Here is a 21,470-nt window from a genome sequence, read left to right as displayed (position 1 = left end):
AAGGAAGAAAAATATCTATTAGCAAATACTTTCTAAGACTCAAATAGTGATGTTTTATATTCAATCAAGATATATGAGTCCCAAGACAATGAAGCACCTAGGTATGATATTATCAAGTTATAAATTACCCATTTCTCATCACCACCTGAAAAAAATGTTTGTTTTTTTTTTAAATGAACCTACTTGCAAAAGAACCTGTAAAATACCACCAACCAAGCATGAGACTGGGATAAAGCATTTCATCAAAATGTCTATAGATCATTTCTCTAAAGTGTTAAATAAGTATCTTGCAAGTTATCACATAGTGCACATTTTCAGAGTCACTTTGGGGAGAAATGTGATAGCATATATTTTTATGAAAAGAGGCAATGTGATCAATAAAATAAAAGGGCAGATTTGAAATGCAGAAATCAATTTTAATTGAGGAATGAATGACAAAAATAGGTTATTTAGTTTCCAAAACCTGTGTGCTGTCTTGGTCTATTTTATTTTGTTATATCTTTTTTTTTCCCCAACTGCCCTTTTGGTTTCCATTCCCCAGGAACCCTCTATGCTATTGCCAAAGCTGTGTTGCTGATATAGGTTTTCAAGATCAGGAATGGTTCTAACAATTCTCTTTTCTTTCCCAAAGATGACTGACATCTTTTCTCCCTGCCACCCCTCTCCCCAAACAATTTCCTATAAATAGAATTTTACTCCTTTAGAAAGTAGCGAAGGTAAGAAGTTAGAGGGGATACCTGTATATCCTCAGAATATTCACTAGAAATTAATAATAAGCACTGTACTCATAAATCTACTTCCTTATGCAGAGCAACCTTTGGGGTTGCAAATTGGCTCTGGATCCCCCAGGTTTTGTTTGGGTAGCTGCCTCTTCAGAGACTCCATGTCTTAACCAGCTTTCCTTATGCAAATCCAAAGATTCACTAAATGTGGAGAATCTTATATCTAAACACTCTGCCCTCAAATAATGGCCCTCACCTTCCTAACAGTAGCTGCTCTCAGTTTCTCTAGTGGGTGCCCAGTTAATGTGTTGACTTTGAGTCTATTTCTCAAATTTCTCCTGCCCTGGTTTGAATGGCAAGGAATGACCTTCCTCAGGCTGTGGGTAGGTTCATTCATCCAATGGGAGGCAAGAGTGGGGTCAGAGGAAGGAAGATGGCAGTGATGTTTTCCTCTTTTTTTTTTTTTCTTTTGATTTTCATGGCATTTATGGCAACACCAAGTGGTGCTGGAGGTAAAGAATCTGCTTGTCAATGCACAAAACATAAGACACGTGGGTTTGATTCCTGGTTCCAGAAGAACCCTTGGAGGAGGGCATGGCAGTCCACTCCGATATTCTTGGCTGGAAAATCCCATGGACAGAGGAACCATGGGCTACCGTCCATAGGGTCACAAACAGTCAGACATGACTGAAGCAACTTAGCACACATGCCTGCGTGGCAGCATCTCTTTCCTAGTTCTGACTTCTGCCGGGCAGCTCCTCTTCCTATGGTCCCAGCTCCTTCTGGTTAATGCCTGCCATGTCTGCATCCCACAAAACATCCTGGCTGTGGGCTCTTATATCATTTCTGCTTCCCTCCAGGCCTAGGAATGATAGCTTCTTTCTGCTTTTGCCAAACTCTGGGTGGCCTCACCATCTCCTCATAGGTGTCTCTGTTTTTTCACCAGCTGTTTCAGGAGATAGTGCAGCTCCTTCTAGGTCTCCTTACTGGCCTGAGGTACCCATTGCCCTGCTACTATGAGTTTTGACTGCTGAGAGTTCAAAGCCAGCCTCCTTCTCTGAGATGTATCTGATGGAGTTGACAGAGCCGCCGCAGCCAGTGCTGATGGTTATGAAATGCTGACCCTTTTTTGTCAAGGGAGGGACAATTCTTCTGCAGGGTTTATGACCTAGAGACCACTCCCTGTGGATCAGGCCAAGGCTGTGCATGGCTTGAGTCCCATCTTTGCTTGGTTCTATCTTCTTCTTTATCCTGATTTGCTCTCTCCTTCACTTTTCTTAAAGAGCACACCTTCAGAAAAATCACATGTGCTCAAATCCTTGTCCCAAGCTGTCATTTCTTGGTGACCCAAATTGAGGAAGCAGTGTAATTAAAGCCCTCTGTTTGGAAGTCTTAGAGTAGTTTGTGTTTTTCTGACTGTGTCCTGAATGATACAGAAAGCTTAAAGTAACTCTCAGCATCTCACTTGCAAAAAATAAGCACAATGATAACATCTGTTTGAGTATTATAATACAAAAGCAATCTCATGCCCACTACTTATTTGATTGTCCTCACCCTTCTCTGAGGTAGAGTTCCACCTCATTGTCTCCCTTTAATCTCAGTGGTTTTCTTTTAGTTTCTTTAATACAGTGTATTTCTTCCTACCTCAGATTAGTTTCCAAATGCTGTTACTTTTTCTGGAATGGGGTAAGGGATATTACATGAAATGTCTATGTGATATCTCATCCAGGAGATAAAACTGGGTTATAAAGATTTTCTGAGACCCAGGATAGTGAGTTTTCTGTTGCCCCACATCCTTCTAATTAGGAAGCAACCAGGCAGAAAATACTTTTTAAAGAGGAAATTAACAATAAAGTAAAGAGATCTTTCAGGTTATACTGCTAACTTCCTGTTTTGCATCGAGAACTAAGTTCTCTCTCCTTAATGCTCATTTAGAGACCTTAGATCTTTCTGACAAGAAGAGCATGGGCCAAGATAAAACTCAGCCTCCCAGAGATAATTCTCACTGGCATCTTTACCTTCTCCTCCAGGCAAGAGAATGTACCAATCAGTGTAATTCTGAGGATCCCTGAGAAGTGAGCTACTGGGTGGTGATCATCCTTCCGCTGAGGACCACTTCCTTCCTCTCCACCCCAACTTGCACCATCATTCTGCTTACTCTCAGCTGTAAATGAATGAGTTCTCTGATGCCCTTGCCCCTTCATGGTGCTTTGATCTCTGTAACTCCACTGGCTTTCACATTCACTTGCTCTTATCATGACTTGGAAGTCTCCTCCTTTGAATCATGAAGCTTCATTAACTTGCCATCAAAGAACAATCTCATATTTTTCCAGCTCTTACTCCGTCACCCTAGCATACGCATTAGTCTCATCAAATTAAATTTACTTGATTTATTTTTTCCAATTTCTCAGCTGTCACCTTCACTTTGTTCCTGACTTTGCTTAGAATCTATAATCTCTGATGTTCGGCTACAAAGAGCACAGTAATCTACTGAACTGTTCTCTTGCCAGTATCCTCAGCTCCCATACTCCCTTTCCATCTTCACCACTATGGCAGTATTCCAACCTAGACATCTACAATTTTCTCTCAGCTCCTATAACCAGATGAATAAGTACTACTGAGGAAGCCAAAAGTCACCTTGGCACTGTGAACTATGGCACCTTGCCAATTCACCTTGGCACTATGAGGAAGCCAAAATTCACCTTGGCATTATTTCTATCTATGAAAAGATAGAAATCTATTTCAGTTGGACTATTGAAATCATTAAGTATGAAATTACCAAAACTTACATATTCTCACACATCATTCCAGTCTGATGATGATATGTCCCTTCCCGTTCAAAGACAATTGAGCCCAGGCAAGATATTCCCTCCCATGAGTTTACTGAGAATACATATAATGCTTTATCCCTATTTCATCAATATTAGAACCTGGAACATGATAGGTAGTCAATAAGTATTCTATTTAATGACTCACTCTCTTTCCTGTATTTTTCTGTAGCTTGTATCATATTCATGTCTATCTACCTTACTAAACAGTGAGTTCCTTGAGGACAGGAATTGTTTCTTAGTCATTTTTTATCCCTTATACCAGGCAATGTCTGAAACATAGTAGGTGTGAGTGAACAAGGGGAAAGGAAATGAATACCTAGTGACATAGTCATTTTTGTGCAATTAAACTGTTAATAAATGGATGTCTAAATGAGGAAATTAGTTACAAGTCTAAGTGTACAGCTACGATAACTCAATAAATTCTAACTTGCTTTATTACCAAGTGAATTTAGATAATTATTTCCATCTCAAACTCAAGTCAGTTTATTTTTAAAAAACTAATTAGATGATTTTTAGCCTGAGAATGGATGATCGGAGAGTCCCACATTTTCCATTGCCTGGGTTCCCTTTAACACAACTTGACTGATCTGAAGACAACTGTGCAAAGACCTAAGTTCTTGTTTTGAAATCTACTCTTTCTTCTCTTTGGTTATTTACTTTAGCTGCTTATACAGTTTCTTTGGGATGCCCTGCTTGGTGGTTTTTTTCTTTTGTATTATCATAATAGAAATCATCAAAGAGTTAAAACTAGTACTTCCTAATCCACTATTTCAAGTCTATTTATTGCTGGCCATTGTCTAATCATGGCAAACATATGCACCAATATGATATAGAGAATAAAATTAAGATTATGCAACACTTACAGTTGCCTACAGAATACACAACTAAAGTTGTATACAAACTTTTCAGGCCCTTTCTAGATTTAAATAAGCCACAATCAAACCTCCAGATGGTGCATTTGCTTATCTGAGGTCTCCATACTGACCACTCAGTAAATGTTCAGAAATGTGACTTTTTGTTTTTAACTGCCAAAGAATCTCACCATGAACTCTTACTTTACCACAAGCCTTCAGGAAAGTCAGATGAGAACAAGCTTTCCTTTCCTCTTACAAAATTCAAATTTCTGGTGACTTATGAAATAAGAAACCATGCTTTAGCACAAGGGCACTTGATAATTCCCCAACACTGTCCATCCTTGATTATCCAGGGGTGTTAAGTTATGTACTTCTGAGTTTTCTGTAGTTTATAATTCTAGGTTGAATCTTCCCTTTGCCATCAGTTCAGTTCAGTCGCTCAGTCATGTCTGACTCTTTGCGACCCCATGAATCGCAGCACGCCAGGCCTCCCTGTTCATCACCATCTCCCGGAGTGCACTCAGACTCACGTCCATCGAGTCCGTGATGCCATCCAGCCATCTCATCCTCGGTCGTCCCCTTCTCCTCCTGCCCCCAATCCCTCCCAGCATCAGAGTCTTTTCCAATGAGTCACCTCTTCTCATGAGGTGGCCAAAGTACTGGAGTTTCAGCTTTAGCATCATTCCTTCCAAAGAAATCCCAGGGTTGATCTCCTTCTGAATGGACTGGTTGGATCTCCTTGCCATACCTAGCTCTAGATTATCTTTCCTTATATCATTTGTGTGTGGTTAAGAGCTTACAAGCTTTAACAACATTAATCTATCTAATACGTTGCCCCCAAATCACATAGGACTCTCAAAACCAAAAGTAAAGTGTCTGCTGCATGGCCCAGATTCCCCTTCCAGGCAGAAACTCTCATTTTCCTAACCTCCAGGGCTGTGAGAGGCCTGCAGAGCTCTCCCAGCAGTCTCTCCCCGAGAATTGCCCTTAAGTGAAAAGACCTGCTTTGCCCAATATTCTAAGCAATACACATCCAATGACTCTTAAATATAGGAAGTTACAAAACTAACCTCTGATCCCCTTTCTTCACCACCCCCATGTACTACTGGGGTGAGTATTCCAGTTTCAGAGCTCCCCATGTGATCAGCTGAGACTTCCTTTGCAACTGTTATCAGTTTAATTTCTCCCTCAACCCGACCCTGTTTCCTTCACTTCCTTGTGGGTGTTAGTTATAGGAGTTTCTCCAAAAACCCACCTGGATGCAATGGGATTCAACCTACGGTTGTTAATGTCAGGAGTCATCCTAGAAAGGAGACTGAAGATTTTGGAGTTGGGTCACCTACCAGTTGGCTGGTAGATTATGGGTACCCTGGCCTGCTGTAGTGGTGAAACTGTTAAACTTTCAAGGTGGTAAACTTGGAGGGAATAGGGACTGTCCCAGGTATTATAAATTTCAGGAAGGAACAGTAATATTAAGAAAAGGGGAATCAAATGATTCATTCTAGTAATGCCTTCGTTGTGCCGTGTTTGCTCAGTCGCGTAGTCATGTCTAACTCTGCAACTCCATGGACTGTAGCCTGCCAAGCACCTCTGTCCATGGGATTTTTTTCCTAGCAAGAATACTGGAGTGGGTTGCCATTCCCAGCTCCAGGGGATCTTCCCATCCAGGGACTGATCTGCATCTCTGTGTCTCCAGCATTGGCAGGCAGATTTTTTTTTTTAAATCACTGCATCACCTGGGAGGTCCTTGGTGCCTTTAAAAGGTAGCAGAATGTCACCCCAAAATACAACTGCAAGAGTTCAGAGCATGCCACCCTAAAATATGCCATTTTGGTATATTGATTATTTTGAGCTGTAGGTACTTGAAAAACAGCAAATGCAGGAAGAGGTTTTCTCTGAACTCCCTTTTTTGCCTAAAGACAGATCCTCCAAAAGAGACTCAACTGTCATAGATCCCCTCCCTGGGAACTGCATCAGTCAGGGGAGATTGACTCATCAAAGAAGAGAAGAATAGAAGGTGACAACGTGACAAACATTGTCACAGACTATCATACCTACCATCTAGTCTTCTTCTTTTTTTTTTCATTTTTTTAGTTTTTTATTTTTTTAATTTTAAAATCTTTAATTCTTACATGCATTCCCAAACATCTAGTCTTCTGAAAAGGCCCACTCATCCTAAAAATTATTTATTCTTCCCTAAGAATCCCATATTCCCCTTCCCTTTCTATTAAGATGGTTGTTGTTGTTTAGTTACTTAGTCATATCTGATTCTTTGCGACCCCACAGTCTATAACCTACCGGCCTCCTTTGTTCTTGGGATTTCCTAGGCAAGAATAATCGGTATCCATTTTCTCCTCCAGGGATCCTCCCGGCCAACAGCCTGAATCTGCATCTCCTGCATTGGCAGACAGATTCTTTACTGCTAAGCCACCAGGGAAACCAGTAAAGATGGTATTTAAGTCTAAAATTTAAGCTACTTTGGAAAATTACTCATTTTTCCCTGAGTATCTCCCATGTATACCATGAAGTATGCATGTTAAACTTTTGATTGTTTTTCTTTTGTTAATCTTACTACAGAAGTCTCAGCAAAAATTCAATAGGGTAAAGGAAAATGAATATATTCTCCATACTCATTAGAGAATAATAATAAAGGCTGAGGGTGATTAATACTTAATTTAGGGAAAAATATGAAAGTTAGATGGTTTACTGGGTGGCTATATATATATTTGCCTCCTGCTGTGAAAGGGCAGAAAAACTTGCAGAGTTAATTCTAAAGGTAGTGGATCTCTGGACAAAGTTGCATTCTCCACTTCTACCAGGCAACTCTACTTACTAACGTCAGTTTGTTGGTTAGGCAGGAGTGAGAGACCCCGAGATCTGTGATGGTGATATTTGAGTTTACACACTGAAAAACATGGCCTAGATTTTTTCTGGACAATCTGGTTATTCATCAACGGCTCAATTCTCCCCATTGAAAATTTTTCATTCCCCCTTTGCTTGAGCAGTCTCCGGAGCAATCGGCCTGCAGAGACAGGCACCGCCATGCTGCAGACCGGCGCCGTACAACTTCCGGTTCCGCCTCTGTTACTAGTGAGGGGAAGATGGCGGCCGCAACTGTGGTGATTCCCGTAGAGTGGATAAAGAACTGGGAGAAATCAGGGAGAGGCGAATTTTTACGTTTATGCCGGATCCTCAGTGAAAATAAAAGCCACGATAGTTCAACTTATAGAGATTTCCAGCAAGCTCTTTATGAATTATCATACCATGTCATTAAAGGAAATCTAAAGCATGAACAGGCATCTAATGTTCTTAGTGACATTAGTGAATTTCGTGAGGATATGCCCTCCATTCTTGCTGATGTGTTCTGCATATTAGATATTGAGACAAATTGTTTAGAAGAAAAAAGCAAAGGAGACTATTTTACACGATTGGTATTAGCATGTTTGTATTTAGTTTCAGACACAGTTCTAAAGGAACGCTTGGATCCAGAAACATTGGAATCGTTAGGGCTTATCAAACAATCACAGCAGTTCAATCAAAAGTCAGTTAAAATCAAGACAAAACTCTTTTATAAGCAGCAAAAATTTAATTTGTTAAGAGAAGAAAATGAAGGTTATGCCAAGCTGATTGCTGAACTGGGGCAAGATTTATCTGGAAATATTACTAGTGATTTAATCTTAGAAAATATAAAATCTTTAATAGGATGCTTTAATCTGGATCCCAATAGAGTTCTGGATGTCATTTTAGAAGTGTTTGAATGCAGGCCAGAACACGATGACTTCTTTATATCTTTATTAGAATCTTACATGAGTATGTGTGAACCGCAAACACTGTGTCATATTCTTGGGTTCAAATTCAAGTTTTATCAGGAACCAATTGGAGAGACTCCTTCATCTTTATACAGAGTTGCAGCAGTACTTCTACAATTTAACCTTATTGATTTAGATGATCTTTATGTACATCTTCTTCCAGCTGATAATTGCATTATGGATGAACACAAACAAGAAATTGTAGAAGCTAAGCAGATCGTTAGAAAACTTACAATGGTTGTATTGTCTTCTGATAAAATTGACGAGAGAGAGAAAGAAAAGGAAAAAGAGGAAAAATGGAGAAACCACCTGACAACCAAAAACTTGGTTTGTTGGAAGCCTTGTTAAAGATTGGGGATTGGCAGCATGCGCAGAGCATTATGGATCAGATGCCGCCATACTACGCAGCTTCACATAAACTAATAGCCCTTGCTATTTGCAAGCTTATTCATATAACTATTGAGCCTCTCTACCGAAGAGTTGGTGTTCCTAAAGGCGCTAAAGGTTCACCTGTTAGTGCTTTGCAAAATAAGAGAGCACCAAAACAAGCAGAGAGCTTTGAAGATTTGAGGAGAGACGTCTTCAATATGTTCTGTTACCTTGGTCCCCACCTTTCTCACGATCCCATTTTATTCGCAAAAATGGTGCGGATAGGCAAGTCGTTTATGAAGGAGTTTCAGTCTGATGGAAGCAAACGAGAAGATAAAGAGAAAACGGAAGTTATCCTTAGCTGTTTGCTTAGCATTACTGACCAGGTATTACTTCCATCTCTTTCTTTGATGGACTGCAATGCTTGTATGTCTGAGGAACTATGGGAATGTTTAAAATATTTCCGTATCAGCATAGATACCGTCTGTATGGCCAGTGGAAGAATGAAACTTACAACAGTCATGCACTTTTAGTAAAAGTTAAAGCTCAAACAATAGACAGAGCCAAATATATCATGAAGCGTCTAACCAAGGAAAATGTGAAGCCTTCTGGAAGACAAATTGGGAAGTTGAGCCACAGCAATCCAACCATTTTGTTTGATTATATCTTGTCACAAATACAGAAGTATGATAACTTGATAACACCTGTAATCGATTCATTGAAATACCTCACTTCGTTGAATTATGATGTCTTGGCCTATTGTATCATTGAAGCTTTAGCTAATCCAGAAAAGGAGAAAATGAAACATGACGACACAACAATCTCAAGTTGGCTTCAGAGTCTGGCTAGTTTCTGTGGTGCAGTTTTTCGTAAATATCCAATTGATCTTGCTGGTCTTCTTCAGTATGTGGCTAATCAGCTAAAGGCAGGGAAAAGTTTTGACCTGCTTATACTGAAAGAAGTGATACAAAAAATGGCAGGAATAGAAATTACAGAAGAAATGACAATGGAGCAACTAGAAGCCATGACTGGTGGAGAGCAACTAAAAGCTGAGGGTGGTTATTTTGGCCAGATAAGAAACACTAAAAAATCCTCCCAGAGATTAAAGGATGCACTATTAGACCATGATCTTGCTCTTCCTCTCTGCTTGCTTATGGCTCAGCAGAGGAATGGGATAATCTTTCAGGAAGGTGAAGAGAAACATTTAAAACTTGTGGGAAAACTCTATGATCAGTGCCATGATACCCTGGTACAGTTTGGTGGTTTTTTAGCATCTAATCTAAGCACAGAAGATTATATAAAGCAAGTGCCTTCAATTGATGTGCTCTGTAATGAATTTCACACACCTCATGATGCAGCATTTTTCCTGTCTAGGCCAATGTATGCACACCATATTTCGTCAAAGTATGATGAACTTAAAAAATCAGAGAAGGGAAGTAAACAGCAGCATAAAGTTCATAAGTACATCACATCATGTGAAATGGTGATGGCTCCTGTTCATGAAGCAGTGGTTTCCTTACACGTTTCCAAAGTCTGGGATGACATCAGTCCTCAATTCTGTGCCACATTCTGGTCATTGACAATGTATGACCTTGCAGTTCCACATACCAGCTATGAACGGGAAGTCAATAAACTTAAAGTCCAGATGAAAGCAATTGATGACAATCAGGAAATGCCTCCAAATAAAAAGAAAAAAGAGAAGGAGCGATGTACTGCCCTTCAGGACAAGCTTCTTGAAGAAGAAAAGAAACAGATGGAACATGTACAGCGAGTTCTGCAGAGACTGAAACTGGAAAAGGACAACTGGCTTTTAGCAAAATCTACCAAAAATGAGACCATCACAAAATTTCTACAGTTGTGTATATTTCCTCGATGTATTTTTTCCGCAATTGATGCTGTTTACTGTGCTCGTTTTGTTGAATTGGTACATCAACAGAAAACTCCAAATTTTTCCACACTTCTTTGCTATGATAGAGTTTTCTCTGATATAATTTACACAGTCGCAAGCTGTACTGAAAATGAAGCTAGTCGATATGGGAGATTCCTTTGCTGCATGTTAGAGACTGTGACCAGGTGGCACAGTGATAGAGCCACATATGAAAAGGAATGTGGAAATTATCCAGGATTCCTTACTATATTACGAGCAACTGGATTTGATGGTGGAAATAAAGCTGATCAATTAGACTATGAAAATTTTCGACATGTTGTACACAAATGGCATTACAAACTAACCAAGGCATCAGTACATTGCCTTGAAACAGGTGAATATACTCACATCAGGAATATCTTGATTGTGCTAACAAAAATACTTCCTTGGTACCCAAAAGTTTTGAATCTGGGTCAGGCTTTGGAAAGAAGAGTGCATAAAATCTGCCAAGAGGAAAAAGAGAAGAGGCCAGATTTATATGCACTGGCTATGGGCTACTCTGGGCAGTTGAAAAGTAGAAAGTCATACATGATACCTGAAAATGAGTTTCATCACAAAGACCCCCCTCTGAGGAATGCAGTTGCCAGTGTACAAAATGGGCCTGGTGGTGGGCCTTCTTCATCGTTGATCAGAAGTGTATCTAAGTTGGACGAAAGCAGTATCGAGGACACTGATAAATTGAAGGAGAGATCTCAGTGTCGTGTGAAAGCTGTTAATAAAGCTTCTAGTGCCGCACCAAAAGGGAATTCAAGTAATGGAAATAGCGGCTCTAACAGCAGCAAAGCTGTTAAAGAAAATGACAAAGAGAAAGGAAAAGAGAAAGAAAAAGAGAAAAAAGAAAAGACTCCAGCTACTACTCCAGAGGCCCGAGTACTTGGTAAAGATAGTAAAGAAAAACCAAAGGAAGAACGGCCAAATAAAGATGAAAAAGCAAGAGAGATGAAGGAAAGAACACCTAAATCTGACAAAGAGAAAGAAAAATTCAAGAAGGAAGAAAAAGCTAAAGATGAGAAATTCAAGACCACTGTCCCGAATGTAGAATCAAAGTCAACTCAAGAAAAAGAAAGAGAGAAGGAGCTGTCCAGAGAACGAGATATAGCAAAGGAAATGAAATCAAAGGAAAATGTTAAAGGAGGAGAGAAAACACCAGTTTCTGGGTCCTTGAAGTCACCTGTTCCCCGATCAGATATTGCAGAGCCTGAAAGGGAACAGAAACATCGCAAAATTGATACCCATCCTTCTCCATCACATTCCTCAACAGTAAAGGTTACAGCCATACTTCCCAAAGTTCCTCTGGGTTCTGAGAACTATGCCAGCTCACCTGTCATCTCCATTCATTGTCTACAGGACAGTCTCATCGAACTCAAGGAGTCTTCAGCAAAGCTCTACATTAATCATACTCCTCTACCACTGTCCAAGAATAAGGAGAGAGAAATGGACAAGAAAGATTTGGACAAGTCAAGGGAAAGATCCAGAGAAAGAGAAAAAAAAGATGAAAAGGACAGGAAAGAGCGGAAAAGGGATCACTCAAACAATGACCGAGAAGTGCCACCAGACTTAACCAAGAGGCGGAAAGAGGAAAATGGAACAATGGGGGTTTCAAAACACAAAAGTGAAAGTCCATGTGAGTCTCCTTATCCAAATGAGAGAGACAAGGAAAAAAATAAGTCAAAATCTTCAGGCAAAGAAAAAGGTAGCAACTCATTTAAATCTGAAAAGATGGATAAAATCTCCTCTGGTGGCAAAAAGGGCGTGGACAGACCCCTAAGCTGAAGGTCTCCCAGAGAAGGATGCCAAAGCTCCATGCATCACTCTCAGAATGATATCTCCTATAACTGAGAGCTTCTGGTGCTTTAAATCAGAAGATGTATACACACCACCATCCTCTTGATGAGACATTCCAAAGTCATTGGCTTTCAGAAACCAAAGTCATTGGTTTTCAGAACATTATTTTCACCTCCAGGCAGTTTCTTGCAACAAGGTCCTGGTGTATACAATTTTTACCTGAGATTTGCCATTCAGAAGCAGCATCTAATAAAAATTTCACTAACTGTTTTAAGTCATCCTTCTTTCTCAGAAAGGAGACGACATCACGTCCTGGAACAAGTCCCTTAATTTTGTAGATAGGCTGTATTTGTGTGATAACTTTTATGAGTTTTACAATATTGGTATGATTATATTGCTTGAGAATTTTGGTTTCTTGTAAAAATTTTAATTTCAGTTCCTGGGAAAGATGATCTTCATATGTTCTAACAGTGATACCAATTTTATCTTTTAATGTGTCCCTAAATGTGTCATCAAAATTTCCCTTGCCCAGTAATTATGACAGCTTCATGACTGAAACAGAGAAGGCAGTGACAACCCACTCCAGTACTCTTTCTTGGAAAATCCCATGGTTGGAGGAGCCTGGTGGGCTGCAGTCCATGGGGTCGCTAAGAGTCTGACATGACTCAGTGACTTCACTTTCACTTTGCTTGAGAAACAATTCAAAAGTCATTGTTTGGCAAAGAAATATGCAGCTTCCTCCCTTCCAATCTGTCTACACCTTTTCTCTTGGCCACCAGACAACAAAACTACAGTCAAGAGACAAGATGATCTGGTCTGGGAAGTGCTGGGCTTGTTAAGGGAGGGAAGAGAGTGTCATAGGACTTAGGAAACATACTATCAGGAACTGGTGGGTATAGTATTGACTTGGATGTGACACAGGACATAATATGCTGGCAAGGACCCTGGGAATCAGTGCCAGGAGGCTGTGGGTTTTTAGAATCCTGGAAAAAAGATGACCCTTACTAATTAAGCTAGAAATTCCAAACTGCCATGCGAACAGTAGAGATCAAAAGGCTTAGAGAAGTGTGAGTGCACAGGAATAGATATGTTATATAAGGTCCAAATGTTTAGCAGCTGACTAAGTTCTGTGGGAGGGCCCAGAGAACGCACTATTTACCAATATGATAAGAAATGCACCAGTGAGAGGAACCCCAGTATCACTGAATAACTTAGGGTCTTTCAGGAAAAGATCAGTGTTCATGGTAGGTTTCCTCATAGCAATAGGGTTGATAGGACCAGAAGATTAAAAAAAACAGGCGGTGGCATTTAACAGTCAGAAACAATGTGGGTATAATCATCATGATGGAGTGGCACCAGGGGGCTTGATTAACAAACTGTGGAGATGATTAATGAAACATTCGTAACTAGTGCTGTGCTGTACTTAGACATTTAGTCGTGTGAGACTTTTTGTAACCCCATGGACTGTAGCCTGCCAGGCTCCTCTGTCCATGGGGATTCTCTAGGCAAGAATACTGGAGTGGGTTGTCATGCCCTCCTCCATGGGGTCATCCTGAGCCAGGGATTGAGCCCAGGTCTCCCAAGGAGGCAGGCAGAATCTTTACCATCTGAGCCAACAGAGATGGGCCAACAGAAACTATTCAATGTATACAATCTAAAGAAATCAAAGTTAAATGATCAGGAGCTTGAGGACGCTGTCCTAACATAAGTTCATATTTATCTGCCATTTTCAAACTCAGCCAGTTTTCTGACCCAGAAGTCGCGAAAGTAGAGGCTGGGTCCCCATAAGGAAGTGCCTTGAATTGCTGCTGCAAGTAGACATGGTGATGATTCTTCTGGTTCTTTGTCAAAAGGACATGATGCTTTATGTGGGTAAACTTATACTATGAGAAAGAGAAAATCCAGACATTGTAATGATTCTTGAACATGGGGTTTGCATTAATATTAATACCGAGGGACCTCAAGTACCATTACAGCTCTTGTGTTAGAGTAGGGGCATAGAGGAGCCAAGTAATAAGTGGAGTCCTATCACAGGTCTGGTTTTCAGTAGGTTCCTTTTTCTATACCCATAGGTGGGTGATGTCACCAGTTCCCCAAATGTATAATTGGAATGGACGCACAAAGGAATTGTAAGAACCCTAATACTAGACCTGTAGAATAACAGTTATTTAATTGGGAAGGTCAAGTGAAAGCTGCTGAAATTGCCCACATCTGCCAATACTGTAAGTTAACAAAGATAACAAGCTCAGAAAGAAAGGCAGAGATCAGTGCCACTCTAAAGACATAAAGGTAGCTGTGATGGGAAACAATTTCATGTGGAATTTCTGGTAAGCTCCACTAGAAAAATCACAACCAAGTTCATCAGCATTTTGGAATAAGATCATGCTATTTGCAGGAGGGAATCACCAATCTTCTCAAAACATTTCCAGGCTTACTTCTGGGTCTGATAGAGTTAGGCTCTCTGACCATGGAATATCACATGACCGCATGGTCCATCATTTATAAAAGGGCTGTCCATGATAAGCTGGTTTTTCTATTTTAAACCAACTTTGTTTTTTGGCTGAGCTGGGTCTTTGTTACTGCATGTGGGCTTTCTCTAGTTGCGATGTGTGAGGGCTATTCTTCACTGCAGTGCATGGCCTTCTCATTGCTGCAGCTTTTCTTGTTGCGGGGCATAGGCTCTAGGTTCATGGGCTACAATAGTTGCAGCAGGCAGGCTCAGTAGTTGCAGCTCATGGGCTCTAGAGCACAGGCTTGGTAGTTGTGGCCCACAGCCTTAGTTGCCCCGAGGCATGTGGGGTCTTCTCAGACCAGAGCTAGAACTTGTGTCCCCTGCATAGCAGGCAGATTCTTATCCACTGAGCCACCAGGGAAATCCAAGCTGGGTTTTCTTGAACTCAGAAAGTCATAAGAGTAAGAGTCCTGCCATATTCCATCATGAGCAGCTCTCTCTTATTAGAATGTCCATCCAGGATTCTGCACATGCAGCGCTGGGCAGCACAAATAACCTGCTTTAGCAGGTGGCCCTAGCTACCCAGGTCATGCACTGGTAAAGAATCTGCCTGCCAATGCAGGAGATGCAAAAGATATAGATTCAATTCCTGGGTCAGAAAGATTCCCTGGAGTAGGAAATAGCAACCCACTCCAATATTCTTGTCTGGGAAATTCCATGGACAGAGAAGCCTAGAGGGATACAGTCCACGGGGTCTCAAAGAATCTGACAGGACTGACCATACACAGACAAACAGCAGGTGACCCAGATCCATAGGCATCTCCAACAGTTACATTCATGCCTCTCTCTCAGTTCACACCTACAGCATTTTGATTAGCTGATGAAGAAGGAAAAAGTCTTAGTTTGGTTTATGGGTGGGTAATCGTTGGGCAAATCCCCTGGAGAAGGGAAAGGCTACCCACTCCAGTATTCTGGCCTGGAGAATTCCAAGGACTGTACAGTCCATGGAGTCTCAAAGAGTCGGACACGACTGAGCAAGTTTCACTTTTCAGTCTCTATGTTTAACCTGAAAGTGGACCAATGCTTACTATAGTCCCATTCAATTGTGGCCATAAAAGCTGGTGACCAGTGAAAATTCTCTCAAGGACAGAGCTTCAGGCATCAACCCAGGACTTACTTTATATATGAAGGGAAATGGCCCAAATTAATGCTATATATGGACTATATACGGACTGTTGCTCAGCTAATGAACTCCTTATTGCCAAATTCAAACTAAAATTAAAGAAAGTAGGGAAAACCACTAGATCATTCAGCTTTGACCTAAATCAAATCCCTTACGATTACACAGTGGAAGTGAGAAATAGATTTAAGGGACTATTCTGATAGACAGAGTGCCTGATGAACTATGGACAGAGGTTCATGACATTGTACAGGAGAGAGGAATCAAGACCATCACCAAAAAAAGAAATGCAAAAAAGCAAAATGGCTGTCTGATGAGGCCTTACAAATAGCTGTGAAAAGAGAAGCAAAAGCAAAGGAGAAAAGGAAAGATATACCCATTTGAATTCAGAGTTCCAAAGAATACCAAGGAAAGATAAGAAAGCTTTCCTCAGTGATCAGTGCAAAAAAATAAAGGAAAACAATAGAATGGGAAAGACTAGTGATCTCTTCAAGAAAATCAGAGATACCAAGGGAAAATTTCATGCAAAGATGGGCTCGATAAAGGACAGAAATGGTATGGACCTAACAGAAGCAGAAGATATTAAGAAGAGGTGGCAAGAATACACAGAAGAACTATACAAAAAAGATCTTCACAACCCAGATAATCACAATGGTGTGATCACTCACCTAGATCCAGACATCTTGGAATATGAAGTCAAGTGGGCCTTAGGAAGCATCATTATGAACTCAGCTAGTGGAGGTGATGGCATTCCAGTTGAGCTGTTTCAAATCCTAAAAGATGATGCTGTTAAAGTGCTGCACTCAACACGCCAGCAAATTTGGAAAACTCAACAGTGGCCACATGATTGGAAAAGGTCAGTTTTCATTCCAATCCCAAAGAAAGACAATGCCAGAGAATGCACAAGCTACCGCACAATTGCACTCATCTCATATGCTAGTAAAGAATGCTCATTATTCTCCAAGCCAGGCTTCAACAGTACGTGAATCGTGAACTTCCAGATGTTCATGCTGGATTTAGAAAAAGCAGAGGAATGAGAGATCAAATTGCCAACCTCCGCTGGATCATGGAAAAAGCATCAGAGTTCCCCAAAAACATCTACTTCTGCTCTATTGACTATGCCAAAGCCTTTGACTGTGTGGATCACAACAAACTGTGGAAAATTCTGAAAGAGATGGGAATACAGACCACCTGACCTGCCTCTTGAGAAATCTGTATGCAGGTCAGGAAGCAACAGTTGGAACTGGACATGAAAAAACAGACTGGTTCCAAATAGGAAAAGGAGTACAGGAAGACTGTATACTGTCACCCTGCTTATTTAACTTCTATGCAGAATACATCATGACAAACACTGGGCTGGATGAAGCACAAGCTGGAATCAAGATTGCCAGGAAATATCAATAACCTCAGATATGTAGATGACACCACTCTTATAGCAGAAAGTGAAGAAGAACTAAAGAGCCTCTTGATGAAAGTGAAAGAGGAGAGTGAAAAGTTGGCTTAAAGCTCAACATTCAGAAAACTAAGATCATGGCATCTGATCCCTTAACTTCATGGCAAATCAATGGGGAAATAGTAGCAGACTTTTTATGGATGGGTAGGCTCCAAAATCACTGCAGATGGTGACTGCAGCCATGAAATTAAAAGATGCTTACTTCTTGGAAGTAAAGTTATGACCAACCTAGATAGCATATTCAAAAGCAGAGACATTACTTTGCCAACAAAGGTTCATCTAGTCAAGGCTATGGTTTTCCAGTAGTCATGTATGGATGTGAGAGTTGGACTGTGAAGAAAGCTGAGCACTGAAGAATTGATGCTTTCAAACTGTGGTGTTGGAGAAGAGTCTTGAGAGTCCCTTGGACTGCAAGGAGATCCAACCAGTCCATCCTAAAGAAGATCAGTCTTGAATTCATTGGAAGATCAGTTTGTTGGAAGGACTGATGTTGAAGATGAAACCCCAATACTTTGGCCACCTGATGCGAAGAGCTGATTCATTGGAAAAGACTCTGATGCTGGGAGGGATTGGGGGCAGGAGGAGAAGGGGACAACAGAGGATGAGATATTTGGATGGCATTGGTGTGGCTTCTTGATGAGAAATTGTAAGGAGAAAATGGAAACTTTGAGGGATCAGAGGTCTGAAGAAAGGGCCTGATGATGGGCCTGTCATAGTGACAGGTCCATGTATAACTTGTTACGCCTGCCGGGGAGCATTTACCATGAAAGAGGCTCCAAACAGCTAGACAGACAGAATGACTCTCTGCTACTGGCAGACATGTGACAGCCAGCCTGCTATCAGCAACTGCAGTGCTGGCACAAAAAGAGCATAGATAGGGTATTCATGGTGTCAGGATAGACACTAGGCATGGGTCCACCCAATGTCATGGCCTTGCCTTGACTATGGCTGATCTATCTACCTGTTGCTGTCAGATGTCCAACCAGACAGCAACAAAGACCAATACTAAGACTTGATATGGCACCATCTCTAAGGGATACCAACAAGATACTTGGTGGCAACTCAGTTATCTCCTGGAAAATGTAGCAATTTATCTTTACTAGAATCAGGATATTTTCTAGGTATCAGATTGAATTCTCCATTTATAGGACCTCAGCCATCTCCAACATTTACATAATGTTTGATTCACATACATGGTATTACACCTGACAATGTTTCAGACCAAGGACCACTTTAAAGCAAAAGAGGTTTGGCAGAGGACTTATAACAAAACAATACACTATTCCTATAACAGACCATACCACTGAAAAGCTACCAGACCTTTAGAGTAATAGAACTGCCTTTTGAAGTTATAGCTGACACCTAAGCTTGAAGATAATACTCTTCAAAGATGGGGTGTCATCCTCTAGGACATAGGACACGTCCTAAATTAGTGATCATTATACAGTGCTATGTCCCCAGGGAATAAAAGATGTGAAGATAGTGAGTAGCCCCTTTTGCTATCAGTCCTACAGAGCCCCTTGAAGAATTTGTGCCTCTGACTCTATAATGACAAGCTTCACAGGCCTAAAATTTCTGTTATCAAAGATAAATGCTTTTACCAACAACACTTTTAAGTTCGGTTTTCAGTCAACTAGCATTTCGGATTCCTTGTGCCAAAAGGCCTGAAAACAAGTTACCATCCTGGCTGAGATAATGGACCATGATGATGACGAGTCTATGATACTGCCATTACATATTAGGGGAGGCAAAAATACCTCTGGCAGCCTGGAGATCCAGCATGGTGTTTCTTGGTATTCCTTACCCAATTCTGACTGTAAATTGTCAAGTACTGACACCACAGTTTGAGAAGGGCATGGTGATCAGAGGATTAGAACTTTTAGGAATGAGGGCTTGGATTTCCTCATGATGTAAACCAACTGGACCAGGGGATGTGCTATTTGAGACGGAAGGGAATCTAGAAGGGATAGTAAAGAAAGGAGATGAGTATCAGTTGTGTTCCCAAGACCAGCTTCAGTGGTGAGGGCTGTAGCTGTTTCCACCTAACCTTCCTCTTATACATCAATCCTGTCTGACTCTTGCGACCCCATGAAATGTAGCCCACCAGGGTCCTCTGTCCATGGAATTCTCCAGGCAAGAATACTGAAGTGGGTTGCCATTTCCTTCTCCAAGGGATTCCCTGATCTGGGAATCGAACCCAGGTCTCATGCATTGCAGGCAGACTCTTTACTGACTGAGCTATAAGGAAAGCCCATACATCAACCCAGAATCCTAGAAAAGATTATTTTAGATGGTGAGCTTATATGAAACAAGAGGATCTGAATTTTGCAAGTTCTGAGCTATATCTGTGGATACTGCACTCTGAAATCCAGATCCCCATGTCAGGATCAATGCCCTCCTTTCCCTAGCTGTTATGAGTGTGGTTGATTTTGTTATAGAGCTAAGTTCTTTTCTAGGAATTGCCTCAACGGAAGGGAGCTGCACTGCCCAATGTTAGGACCTTTCCCCCCTGGCTACCCACATCTAGTGACTGCTCCATGTTGGCTGGTGATGGTATATTAAAAGTACATTTGGGTGACCTCTGAAGAGCCATTCAAGATTCAGGGTTCCGTGTGGGATTTGCTGAGGCTCTCATGCAATCTTTTTCAACTTCTCCCTCTCTCGAACCCTGCTTCTGTTATTCCTTACTGATGCGAATCCAAGGTTACTCTCTAATGAACTCCTGCATGAAAATCTGTCTCTATCTGTTTCTTGGAGAACCTAACCTAAGATACAGGATTCATGTTACAAACTTGTTTAAGAACTAGTTTAAGACTTGGTTTATATCACCAGCTGTTTTCAAATTTACAAGGGTGCCTGCAGCGTCTAATAGTTTTTATTTTTTGCATTTCATGACAGCATTTAAAACTCCAGACTTTGTACTATTTTAAAGGGTAGGAGTGGGGGTACTAGGGATACATGCTATAAAATCTTTTCTCCAACAAGGCCAGCATGGATTCTCCTCACATCAATGCAAGACAGAAAATGCGTAAAAGCAGCTCATGCTATCGCAATTCACTAAACAAAGTAAAACTATTTTTACAACTTTTAAACACAGACACTAACTAGAAGTTAGTTCAAATGTAGCAATAAAATACAAGTATTTCCAGATTGAAACACAACGATGATGAAGACATTTAAAAAATGCCTTTTCTTTTGATAATCTATTTTTTAAACTTTGGATATTGGGACAAACCACCTGCTAACTGTGTGGACATAAAATTCTTACTACTGATATTTGAACTGTGTGGAACATTTATTAGAGGAACTAATCTTTCAGGGATCAAAGAGTGAAGATAAATACTAAAGAGTGAAGGTAGAGACGTTAGGTGGTTGAGGTCCTACGGGATAGTTCCTAAGTACATTTGTGCTTTAGTTTTACTAGTTCTTTGTCTTAAGAGAAGATCAGCAACAATCAAAACTGTAAGAAATCCACGAATGAACAGACTTCTCACCTTCCCATGTGGGAAGGGTGAGAATGGCTGGGAAAGCACACAAAACACAGCTCTCTGGCTCATTACCTACACGTAACTGACTTCAATCTTCTGGCAGGGTTTGTCCTATCCCAGGTTCCATCTGACCCCAAGGACTCCAGTAGACTTCATAATTCCCATGTGGTTTTATCTTTCTCCACTTCCTAGAGCTCATATTCCTCAAACACAGAAGAATAAGATATAACTACCATCAGTGGCCTGCCATTCAAATGAGCCTAGCCTCATTACTTGGAAATATGTCTTCCTTTTCTTTCTGGACTGAAATTAATTTGAACTTGGTCAAACTATGTCAAGAAAAATTTTAAAAATAAATAAGTATAGTCCTACTGAGAAATAACTAACAATTGCATATACAAGAGAAGATGAGCCCTTTCTTTTTACATTGGAATCTATGTTTCATGGAAATTCTGAGACTCATTTCAAGGATTAAAATAAATTGGGAATTTTGCCAGTTCCATTTGTTGCTGTCTTCTTGTGCTAGGAAAAACTGCACGTTCTGAGGAAAGTCCATGCTGTTCCTATATCCTCGTTGCTAAGGTGATTGGGGAGGATGAA

The 21,470-nt window shown here is 40.7% G+C and overlaps 1 protein-coding gene across 1 annotated transcript; it reads left to right on the top strand.

Moving 5' to 3' along the window:
- Window positions 1-7,493: 7,493 nt before the first annotated feature.
- On the top strand, window positions 7,494-12,300 carry LOC114109733 (THO complex subunit 2-like). Its single transcript, XM_027959224.2, is given in 3 exon segments — window positions 7,494-8,505; window positions 8,508-9,029; window positions 9,032-12,300. Coding segments are annotated over 3 exon segments (4,773 nt in total). The 5' UTR covers window positions 7,494-7,508; the 3' UTR covers window positions 12,286-12,300.
- The last annotated feature ends 9,170 nt before the right edge of the window (window positions 12,301-21,470 follow it).

Source organism: Ovis aries, chromosome 1, assembly GCF_016772045.2.
Source record: "Ovis aries strain OAR_USU_Benz2616 breed Rambouillet chromosome 1, ARS-UI_Ramb_v3.0, whole genome shotgun sequence".
Lineage (NCBI taxonomy): Eukaryota > Metazoa > Chordata > Mammalia > Artiodactyla > Bovidae > Ovis > Ovis aries.
Note: the sequence above shows the minus strand (reverse complement) of the source record. Positions and strands in the feature narration are given on the sequence as shown.